We start from the raw sequence: 12,308 nt of genomic DNA on the forward strand, positions 1-12,308 counted from the left end.
GTTATATTACTTGAAAACTTGAACAGTTAAAATCTAGAACATTTTAGTAAGACTTATTTGCTATTTCAGTATTTAAATATATACTTTAGATTTATAAAAGTTAAAATCTAAAATAATTAGAGCCTTCATACATTTCTTTTACTTGATGTCACATAAAAGTTTTGTTCGCTTTATATGTAACTGGTAGCAATGATCTTGTGTTTGCCTTTCTATATCCAGTAGCTTGTCCATTGGCTGATTATTCAGTATATTTGTCTTAGAACAATCCAGTATAATTTCCATCAGTATTTCATCATTACTGACGTCGATTGTACCACCCCCTTCTATCTCTCTTAGCTTGTTGACTAGCTTCGCCATGCATTTTTGTCGTACATCACCTAGCCTAGTACATTCCAGGAGAAAATGTTCAAGGGTTTCATCATTGTCCTTACATAGCTTACAGTCAGGCAGTACTATATTTTTACTGAATTTTGCTTTTATACTCTTATAGAAATGAAAACACTGATTATTGTTATATAAACATATCTATGTTCTAATCTGAATAATTATTAATTAGTTTTGTACATTTGTACATATATAAATTATTTCAAAGTAATTTTTATTACATGTACATGTAATCCTTAAATTCTTTATACTAGTTATATATAGTTGAAAAAATATTTTTTATCAGAGTTGTTAGAATAATTCTTTCTCAGATGTATACACTTGTACTTTTGTACATGTGTGTATCATAAGACTCTCAAACAATAACTTATTTATAAATAAAAATAGGTTTATATATATATATATCTTAAATGTATTGCATTTGTGTTTGATTACTGAATCCTCTTTGAAATTCAGGCCAGTATCTTATATTACCCAGTATTGCCCAGTATTACCCAGTAAAACCCAGGTTTTCCCAGTATTTCCCACTGGGCTGGGCAATACTCATAAAACCCAGGTTTTGCCAACCCTGTAATCATTGACTTTGAATATTTGCACTTGTGTAAGATGTTAAAGTATTGCTATTTTGATTTCAACATTTGCATAATCAAAATTACAAAAAGGCGAGACATATTTCTGTGATAACAGTTTATTCATTTTAACACAATGAGACTGTTGATCATAAGAGAAATATAGGTTTAACAACTCATTATAATTGGAGATGGCTTGATCTTGTTACTCTCATTAATAAATTTAAATAGTAATAATAGACTCACTGAGTCTTGCTTAATATTTATATTGAAATTATAAATAACTCCAGTTGATATGAAGCAATATCCTCTTTATGAAACCTAATATGATTTCACATCTCAATTTACATTTGCACTCATTGTTGGTAAATAATGTGTAATCCATACTATTTCTACATCTAGTATACAGCAGATTCTTATAATTTGTTTTTAGAATGAAGAAGAATTGGAAGAAAATAAGAAATCAGCACTAAAGGGTTTAGCAGGATGTACTCAAATAAATGACCAGGCTAGAATATTTATAGTTGATCATAAAGGTATTATCTATCAACATGACATGGACCACATAGATTTCAGGAGGATATTTTCTCATTTCATCCATGCCTGTACAATATTTTAATTGTCTTGTATCTTTAGTTGCAATAATAGTAGATATTTGGTAGTTTCTGTTTATGTATACATATTTTCTACTTGTCCAAAGTCTAGTTGATTTAGAGCTTGATATATAGAATTAAGATAAAATATACATGCTTGGCAGTGATGTATAATTAGATTTCAATTATTGTAATATAAATTTGTACTGCTCATAAAAAATTATAATGGGGCTTAATTGATCAAAATTTAGACTTAATTTTATCACAATTAATTAATATATATTTATTCAGGAAGTTGGATTCTATCTGAGCAAGAAGTTGATTAATTAATAAAAAGTGGTATTTGCATCTATAAACTTTAAAAAGTTCTTAAGGGTTCTGTGGAACCCAGTGTCTCGCCTACTTTAACTGTAAATCAAAGGCTCAACAAAAATGAGGAAACAAATCAATAAAAATATTTCTCTTGATACTATCTTTTGATTGTAAGAAGCTTCTGTCCAAGTTTGGTAAAAATTCAGGAGGATATTTTATGAATCTAACAAATGTTTTAAAAACTTTTAACTGCAGACTGTATGTAATGTTAACTGGAAGAAAAACTAAGTCCATTTATAAGTAAAATACAGATACACAGGTACAAAATATTATCGAATATTCCTTCTAGATACTAGCTTTGCCTTTTGATCATAAACAAGCTTCTGTCTAAGTTTGGTACAAATTAAAAATAGTATAAGAAAGTTATTAAAATCTTTAAAAAATTAACCACAGAGTGAAATATAGTTGTTTCCTGGCAGAAAATCTAAGTCCATTTAAAAAAGTAAAATATGGAAATAAATGGATTTTTTTTTCTGGCTACTATCTTATGATTATAAACAAGCTTCTGTCCAAATTTGGTACAAACCCAGAATAGTTTAAGAAAGCTATTAAAATTTTAAAAACTTTAATCACAGAGTGAATGTAATTTTATTTTTACAAAATTTACTTCTGGATATTGGTCCAAGGACACAGTTATCGTCCTTTGGTTTTCGTTGTCTACGAATATAGTCCCTAGTGTAAACAGTGTATAACTTGCATGTTTTATTTAATACACTTTCCCAATTTATTTCTTGATATTAAATGCATGAAATATTAAGAAGGGGGATGTAATAACATGTTAAAAAAATTTGGGTGCTGAATCTTTATGTTAAGTAGTGATTTGGTCCAGTTCAAAAAGGTCAAATTTTATCACTTCTGAAGCAGTCAAACTGAATTTTACACCTCCTTAACACAGAATTGTCAATATTTTGAGTTAGAGTTGGTAGAAGTTTCTATAATTTTGATATTATTTGTCTCCGTGGTAGTACACTAAACTGTAAAACTCTTTTTGAGAAAGAGCAGGTGCGATTTTTTTAATTTTGAATTTATTGTCTAAAACAAGTGCACTACGAAGTAACTGTGTCTGGCCTAAGAGATGGATTCCTGAAATCTATTGGGAATATAACTTATTAAAAAACAAATATGAAGTTGTCTTAATGGGGCTTGTGGGTATAAATATTTTGTTGAGCCTTCGACTTAAGTCAAAAAAGCAAGATATAGCGATCCTACATTCTGTCGTTGGCAACGGCGGCGTCCACAAATATTCACTCTGTGGTTAAAGTTTTTGGAAATTTAATAACTTTCTTAAACTATACTGGATTTCTATCAAACTTGGCCAGAAGCTTGTTTATGATCATGAGATAGTATCCAGAAGTAAATTTTGTAATTTTTTTATACAACCGCAAAAATTGAAAATTTTTTAGTCATATATTGGTATCACGTTGGCGTCGTCGTCGGCGTGGTCGTCGTCGTCCGAATACTTTTAGTTTTCGCACTCTAACTTTAGTAAAAGTGAATAAGAAATCTATGAAATTTTAACACAAGGTTTATGACCACAGAAGGAAGGTTTGGATTGATTTTGGGAGTTTTGGTCCCAACATTTTAGGAATTAGGGGGGCCAAATAAGCATTTTCTTGGTTTTCGCACTTTAACTTTAGTTTAAGTAAATAGAAAACTATGAAATTTTGACACAAGGTTTATGACCACAAAAGGAAGGATGGGATTGATTTTGGGAGTTTTGGTTCCAACAGTTTAGGAATTAGGGGCCAAAAAAAGCCCCAAATAAGCATTATTCTTGGTTTTCGCACCATAACTTTAGTATAAGTAAATAGAAGTCTATGAAATTTAAACACAAGGTTTATGACCATAAAGGGAAGGTTGGGTTTGATTTTGGGAGTTTTGGTCCCAACAGTTTAGGAATTAGGGGCCCAAAGGGTCCAAAATTGAACTTTGTTTGATTTCACCAAAAATTGAATAATTGGGGTTCTCTGATATGCCGAATCTAACTGTGTATGTAGATTCTTAATTTTAGGTCCCATTTTCAAATTGGTCTACATTAAATACCAAAGGGTCCAAAATTAAACTTAGTTTGAGTTTGATAAAAATTGAATTCTTGGGCTTTTTTGATTATGGGCCCAGTTTTCAAGTAGGTTCAAATCAGGATCCAAAATTATTATATTAAGTATTGTGCAATAGCAAGAAATTTTCAATTGCACGGTATCCAGCAATAGCAAGAAATTTTCAATTGCACAGTATTGCGCAATAGCAAGAAATCTTCAATTGCACAGTATTGTGCAATAGCAAATATTTTCAATTGCACAGTATTGCTCAATAGCAAGAAATATGTAATTGCACAATATTGTGCAATAGCAAGAAATCTTCAATTGGAGTTATCTTTCTTTGTCCAGAATAGTAATTGAATCAACTTAAATCATTGTTTTATACAATATACAATGTATATTCACTTTTACTACCAACTGGTAAATTAAAACAATCTTTACCATTCAGTGATAACAAGCACTTTATTTTACATTTTAATATTTTATGATGTATTTAAATGAGTAGTTATTGTTGCAAACTCCATTAGAAATTTGAATTGAGATCAGTTTGGAAAAAGGGAAAGGAGGATGTGAACAAAAATGGGGGGGGGGGGGTTAAATTTTTCTCATTTCAGATTTCATAAATAAAAAGAAAATTTCTTCAAACATTTTTTGGAGAGGATTAATATTCAACAGCATAGTGAATTGCTCAAAGGCAAAAAAAATATTTTAAGTTCATTAGACCACATTCATTCAGTTTTAGAAACCTATGCTGTGTCAACTATTTAATCACAATCCAAATTTAGAGCTGAATCCAGCTTGAATGTTGTTTCCATACTTGCCCAAACCGTTCAGGGTTTAACCTCTGCGGTCGTATAAAGCTGTGCCCTGCGGAGCATCTGGTTACTTATAAATGGACGTAGTTTTTCTGCGGGGAAACATTACATTCACTCTGTGGTTAATGTTTTTAAAATTTTAATAACTTTTTGAACTATTCTGGATTTGTATCAAATGTGGCCAGAAGCTTGTTAATGATCCTTAGATAGTATCCAGAAGTAAATTTTGTAAAAAAAAACCAATTTTCCCCTATTTTACATATAAATGGACTTAGTTTTTCTGCCAGGAAACAATTCATTCACTCTGAGGTGAAAGTTTTTTAAATTTTAATAACTTTCTTATACTATCCTGGATTTGTACCAAACTGTGACAGAAGCTTGTTTATGATAAAAAGCTATTATCTAGAAGGAAATTTTGTTAAAATTTTGTACCTGTTTATCTGTATTTTACTTATAAAATGATTTTTCTTCCAGTTAACTTTACATACAGTCTACAGTTAAAGTTTTTAAAACATTTATTTGATTTATAAAATTTCATGGATTTTTATCAAACTTGGACAGAAGATTCTTACAATCAAAAGATTGTATGGATAGGAATATTTTAATTGATTTTTTTCCTCATTTTTGTTCAGCCTACAGTTAACAGCAAAGGTAGGCAAGATACTTGGTTCCACAAAACCCTTACAATTTTTTTTTTAAATATAGGATTTCGCTATTGTTTTTTGCTCACCTGGCCCAAAGGGCAAAGTGAGCTTTTCTCATCACTTGGCGTCTGGCGTTGTCGTTAACTTTTCAAAAATATTCTCCTCTGAAACTACTGGGCCAAATTTAACCAAACTTGGCCACAATCATCATTGGGGTATCTAGTTTAAAAAATGTGTCCATTGACCCGGCCAACCAACCAAGATGGCCGCCATGGCTAAAAATAGAACATAGGGGTAAAATGTAGATTTTGGCTTATAACTCTGAAACTAAAGCATTAAGAGCAAATCTGACAGGGGTTAATTTGATTATCAAGTCAATATCTATCTGCCCTGTAATTTTCAGATGAATTGGACAACTGGTTGTTGGGTTGCAGCCCCCAATTGGTAATTTTTAAAGAAATTTTTGGTTTTTGGTTATTATCTTGAATACTATTATAGATAGAGACAAACTGTAAATAGCAATAATGTTCAGCAAAGTAAGATCTAATAATAAGTCAACATGACCACAATGGTCAGTTGACCTCTTAAGGAGTTATTGCCGTCTATAGTCAATTTTTAACAATTTTCATTAATTTGGTAAATTTTTGAAATTTTTTACAAAATATTTTCCTCTGTAACTAAAGGGCCAAGGCTATATAGATAGAGAAAATTGTAAGTAGCAAGAACGTTCAGTAAAAGTAAGACCTACAAACACATCACCATCACCAAAACACAATTTTGTCATAAATCCATCTGTGTCTTTTGTGTGATATGCACATAGACCAAGGTGAGCGGCACAGGCTCTTAAGAGCCTCTAGTACTGTTGAACTAATAGGAGAAAAAAAGGTAATATCGAAATATAAAAAGAACTAAAATACAGAAATCAATTAAATTTTACAACAGTTTATTTGAAAAAATAAGAAAAAATATAGGTCACTGATGAGTTAAAAAAAGATATTTCAATTTTAATGTCTCCCTTAAGGAGTTAATGTCCTTTATACATGTTATAGTAAATTTTTAACAATTCTTTGTAATTTTTATACGCCCGTCAAAATTTTGACTGGACGTATTATGGTATACAAATGTCCGGTGTCCGTCTGTCTGTCCGTCTGTCTGTCCGTCCGTCCGTCCGTCTGTCTGTCCGGCTAAAACATGTCGCACCGTAACTTGAGAACGACTTATCTAAATTTCATGAAACTTAATATAGTTGTTCTTTATGAGGTCAAATGATCTGTATACTTTTTGGTGAAAATAAGATTTAAACTTTTTGAGTTACAGCACTTTGTAACTAAAACAGGGGTGTGGTTTTTTTCACATGTCACACCATATCTCAAAAACGATTCTTGATTATTGCTTAAAACTTTACACACTTCTAAGTTATATTAATCTTAATATCTGTATACTTTTTGGTGATGATTCAAAATTTCATTTTTGAGTTATTGAGTATTTTGTAAAAAAGGGGGAGGGTTTTTTACATGTCGCGCCGTATCTCAAAAACGATTCATGATTATGGCTTAAAACTTTACACACTTCTTTGTTATATTAATCTAAAGATCTGTATACTTTTTGGTGATGATTCAAAATTTCATTTTTGAGTTATTGAGTATTTTGTAAAAAAGGGGGAAGGGTTTTTTTACATGTCGTGCCGTATCTCAAAAACGATTTATGATTATTGCTTAAAACTTTACACACTTCTTTTTTATATTAATCTAAAGATCTGTATACTTTTTGGTGATGACTCAAAATTTTATTTTTGAGTTATTGAGTATTTTGTAAAAAAGGGGAGGTTTTTTTTTACATGTCGCGCCGTATCTCAAAAACAATTTATGATTATTGCTTGAAACTGTACACACTTCTTTGTTATATTAATCTAAAGATCTGTATACTTTTTTGTTTGATTCAAAATTTTATTTTAGTGACATTTGTAAAAAAAAAAACAGGGTGGGGGGGGGGGGGGGGGGGGGGGGGTTTCACATGTCCCGCCGTGTCTGAAAGCCATAAATGGTAATTGCTTCAAACTTTCTCAGAAACTATTTATGATTATTGCATAAAACTTCCACACAAGACGTCGGGCGTATCATGCGCTCATGGTGCAGCTGTTTATTTTTACATGTCGCGCCGTATCGCAAAAACAATTTAAGATTATTGCTTGAAACTGTACACACTTCTTTGTTATATTAATCTAAAGATCTGTATATTTTTTGGTTTGATTCAAAATTTTATATTAGTGATATTTGAAAAAAAAAAATAGGGTGGGGGGGGTTTCACATGTCCCGCCGTGTCTCAAAAGCAATAAATGGTAATTGCTTAAAACTTTCCCAGAAACTATTTATGATTATTGCATAAAACTTCCACACAAGACGTCGGGCGTATCATGCGCTCATGGTGCAGCTGTTTATTTTTACATGTCGCGCCGTATCGCAAAAACAATTTAAGATTATTGCTTGAAACTGTACACACATCTTTGTTATATTAATCTAAAGATCTGTATACTTTTTAGTTTGATTCAAAATTTTATTTTAGTGATATTTGAAAAAATAAAATAGGGTGGGGGGGTGTTTCACATGTCCCGCCGTGTCTCAAAAGCAATAAATGGTAATTGCTTAAAACTTTCCCAGAAACTATTTATGATTATTGCATAAAACTTCCACACAAGACGTCGGGCGTATCATGCGCTCATGGTGCAGCTGTTTATTTTTACATGTCGCGCCGTATCGCAAAAACAATTTAAGATTATTGCTTGAAACTGTACACACTTCTTTGTTATATTAATCTAAAGATCTGTATATTTTTTGGTTTGATTCAAAATTTTATATTAGTGATATTTGAAAAAAAAAAATAGGGTGGGGGGGGGTTTCACATGTCCCGCCGTGTCTCAAAAGCAATAAATGGTAATTGCTTAAAACTTTCCCAGAAACTATTTATGATTATTGCATAAAACTTCCACACAAGACGTCGGGCGTATCATGCGCTCATGGTGCAGCTGTTTATTTTTACATGTCGCGCCGTATCGCAAAAACAATTTAAGATTATTGCTTGAAACTGTACACACTTCTTTGTTATATTAATCTAAAGATCTGTATACTTTTTAGTTTGATTCAAAATTTTATTTTAGTGATATTTGAAAAAATAAAATAGGGTGGGGGGGTGTTTCACATGTCCCGCCGTGTCTCAAAAGCAATAAATGGTAATTGCTTAAAACTTTCCCAGAAACTATTTATGATTATTGCATAAAACTTCCACACAAGACGTCGGGCGTATCATGCGCTCATGGTGCAGCTGTTTATTTTTACATGTCGCGCCGTATCGCAAAAACAATTTAAGATTATTGCTTGAAACTGTACACACTTCTTTGTTATATTAATCTAAAGATCTGTATATTTTTTGGTTTGATTCAAAATTTTATATTAGTGATATTTGAAATAAAAAAATAGGGTGGGGGGGGGGGGTTTCACATGTCCCGCCATGTCTCAAAAGCAATAAATGGTAATTGCTTAAAACTTTCCCAGAAACTATTTATGATTATTGCATAAAACTTCCACACAAGACGTCGGGCGTATCATGCGCTCATGGTGCAGCTGTTTATTTTTACATGTCGCGCCGTATCGCAAAAACAATTTAAGATTATTGCTTGAAACTGTACACACTTCTTTGTTATATTAATCTAAAGATCTGTATACTTTTTAGTTTGATTCAAAATTTTATTTTAGTGATATTTGAAAAAAAAAATAGGGTGGGGGGGGGGGGGGGGGGGGGGGGTTCACATGTCCCGCCGTGTCTCAAAAGCAATAAATGGTAATTGCTTAAAACTTTCTCAGAAACTGTTTATGATTATTGCATAAAACTTCCACACAAGACGTCGGGCGTATCATGCGCTCATGGCGCAGCTGTTTATTTGTAATCTTTTACAAAAATCTTCTCTCTGAAATGCCTGAAGCAATTTTAACCAAACTGGTGACAATCATCATTAGGGTGTCTAGTTTAGAAAATGTGTTCAATGACCACATCTACTAACCAACCTGGGAGACATTGCTTAAAATAAAACATAGGGGTAAAATGCAAGATTTGTCTATCATTTTTTGAACGGTTATAAATAGGGAAAATCTGAAAGGAGCAAATTTTTTTACAAAAATGAGCTCTACCAATTGTCTATATACCTCAAAACTGTTAGACAATTCTTTTAGGAGTTATTGCCCATAAATTATAAATTATAATTTATGGGCAACAACTCCTAATAGATAAATAGACACTTTAAATCACAAAAATGATCAGCAAAGGCAAGATCTATTAAAAAGTGAAATTTTGACAATAAAGTAAGTAGACTGTCACTCTTCATAAGAGTGATTACCCTATCCTTCAATGAGGATTTTTTGTTATCTTCTTTTTTGTTTTGAGCAAAAACTAAAGAAGATGGAGAGAAACTGAACAGACTAAAAGATCAGTAATACAAGATCAATAGAATAGAAATTTTTGTCATGAAGTCTATTCTCATCTATTATGTTGGAAAGTCTCCTTTGTTTGATGTGGGAGTGACACAGGCTTTTATGAGCCTCTAGTCTAGTTACCTCCCCATTTACTAATGTAACTTTTATTGATAAAGAAGGTATATTTTAGTACACTAAAACAGCTCATCCTAGTGCATTTGCATTTATGTGCTTGAAAAATAAAAAAATTGCAGATACATCTTGTAATATCTTCCTTCAAATTCTATCATAATATTCAAACAACAAAATACTTTGATCATAAAGGTAACCAAGAAACATCAATAACAGGACCCATCAAAGTTTTTGTGGCAAACATGATGAAGAAATGAATGACTATTTCATCTGCTATAACTTTGTTTTATTTTTTTGTTTAAATCATTTTCAGGTTTGGGTACTTTGGTTAAATCCATTAAGAGTTGTGATGAAAGTGTAATTGGCAATGCAGCTCTTTGTTTAGGTCACTGCACACAAATTCCAAAAGTGTGTGCAGCTCTTACAAAAACAGATATTATGAAGGATCTTCTTGTATTAGCCAGAGATGGAAAACGCCCACAATTACAGAAGAACTGTGCTATACTTATAGCAAAACTTGCTCAGGGCGATACCAGGTTTGTGCATAAATTCTGTAGTATTCTGTGTTTGCCTACAATGTGAATTTTTTCTCTCTGATTATCTGATACCCTTAGACATCCATCGAAAATTAAGGCTTTGTATCCTATTTAAAAAATCAACAATTAACTTTCGACAATTAATCTTATCAAGTCCAATGTGTTTACGAAGTTGCAATGCATGCATTTTTCATGAACATTTTAATAAATGTATGATCATGTACTAGTTTGACAAAAGAAAATTTAAGAAAGCCATGGATAATAATGAGACATGATCCAACTGCAAATCAGTTTTTAAAAAAATCACATCAATTAGACATTTTTATATGAACAAAAAAATAAATCATTATTTTTATATAGATAAACTTATACAGTCATTACTTAAACAAGTAATTTTTTTAAGTTACTTATATAGGTAATTTTTGTTTTAAAAAATTATAAAATAACTCAATAGAGTTATTTTAAATTTCAATAGAAGCATGGACTAAATGTAGTTTTTATGAATTTTTAAAGCATTTTATATCATAAAATGAAGAATTTATTAGATTTAAGAGGAGTGTAGAGATTAAGGGTTACTTATTACTTGAATAAGTTATTTAATACATCTTTGAAAGATTTAGTAATAACACTTATTTAAGGAACATATGTAATTGTTTTTGGTTACAAATTATAAATAACTTCAAGTCTTAATTAATTCACAAGTTTCTATCTATTTACATCTGTGTACCTTCAAGATTTTTTAGGAAAATGATATTTAAATAGTACCAAGAGACCAATCTTTGATCCAAAAGCGTCGATATGAAAGATAAGTGTGTCAGAAAGGCAATTAGTGTTTCAGAAAGATTAGATTTCATATTTCATGGGAAAAATAACCAGATGACTGCGAAAATTTGTTACAGCTAGTAAAATCTGTATAGTTGGACACCTATAAAAATAAGATATAGGAAAGTTACTTATATAAGTAATAGTTAAAATAGCCTCGTTTTCAAAATTACTTGTATAGGTAATTTTAAATGTTACTTGTTTAAGTAATGCCCCTGACTGTTATATAAGAGTGTATTTTCATTTCAGGCATTTGGAAAAGTTACGTGAATTGCATGGAATTGAAATACTACACAGTTGTATGAACTACATCAAGACATCATAGCAAATTTGTTTGTTTTAAGTATTACATTATCTTCAAAGTGTATATAAGATATAATTGTTAACATTAGTGATATTTCTCTTTTAAAAATTGGTTTTATAATATTATTTCTGTGAAAATAAATTTGTTTTTAAGAACTTCCCTGTGGTTTGTCTGTTATCATATTCAAGACTCACCGTTTTTATTTTTTAGAGAGTTTGTAAGTACCCAAAGTGTGAACATATTGCATAGTTTTGACTTGGGCTTTATTTATTTACCCTTATAAAAATAATGAAGTATAGTATGATTGCCAATGAGACAGTTATTCTCTAAATTGGACCCTCAATGCTCTTCAACTTTGAACTTGTTTGGCTTTATAAATATTTTGATATGAGCGTCACTGATGAGTCTTATGTAGACGAAACGCGCGTCTGGTGTACTAAATTATAATCCTGGTACCTTAGATAACTATTGTAAATGAAGTGGATGTAAACCTTGCCTATCTGAGGGTCTGACTGTACAGGTACTATTAACAAACAAAAAAGAAAAACATAGGAAAGGTACAATCAAAATCCAATGCGCAAAAGTTAAAGACAAACTTGTAGTCATATGAAACTTCAAATTAAAAAAAAAATTGA

At 31.0% G+C, this 12,308-nt stretch overlaps 1 protein-coding gene across 1 annotated transcript in view; it reads left to right on the forward strand.

Moving 5' to 3' along the window:
• LOC139525456 (tetratricopeptide repeat protein 12-like) overlaps positions 1 to 11,828 on the forward strand; it is a 66,358-nt gene extending 54,530 nt beyond the window's left edge. Inside the window, exons 15-17 of the mRNA XM_071320805.1 lie at positions 1,387 to 1,489; positions 10,325 to 10,547; positions 11,619 to 11,828. Coding sequence (XP_071176906.1) covers positions 1,387 to 1,489; positions 10,325 to 10,547; positions 11,619 to 11,694 — 402 coding nt within the window. The 3' untranslated portion in view covers positions 11,695 to 11,828. The remainder of the gene's footprint in view (positions 1 to 1,386; positions 1,490 to 10,324; positions 10,548 to 11,618) is intronic.
• The last annotated feature ends 480 nt before the right edge of the window (positions 11,829 to 12,308 follow it).

This window comes from Mytilus edulis, chromosome 5 (assembly GCF_963676685.1).
Source record: "Mytilus edulis chromosome 5, xbMytEdul2.2, whole genome shotgun sequence".
NCBI classification, from domain to species: domain Eukaryota; kingdom Metazoa; phylum Mollusca; class Bivalvia; order Mytilida; family Mytilidae; genus Mytilus; species Mytilus edulis.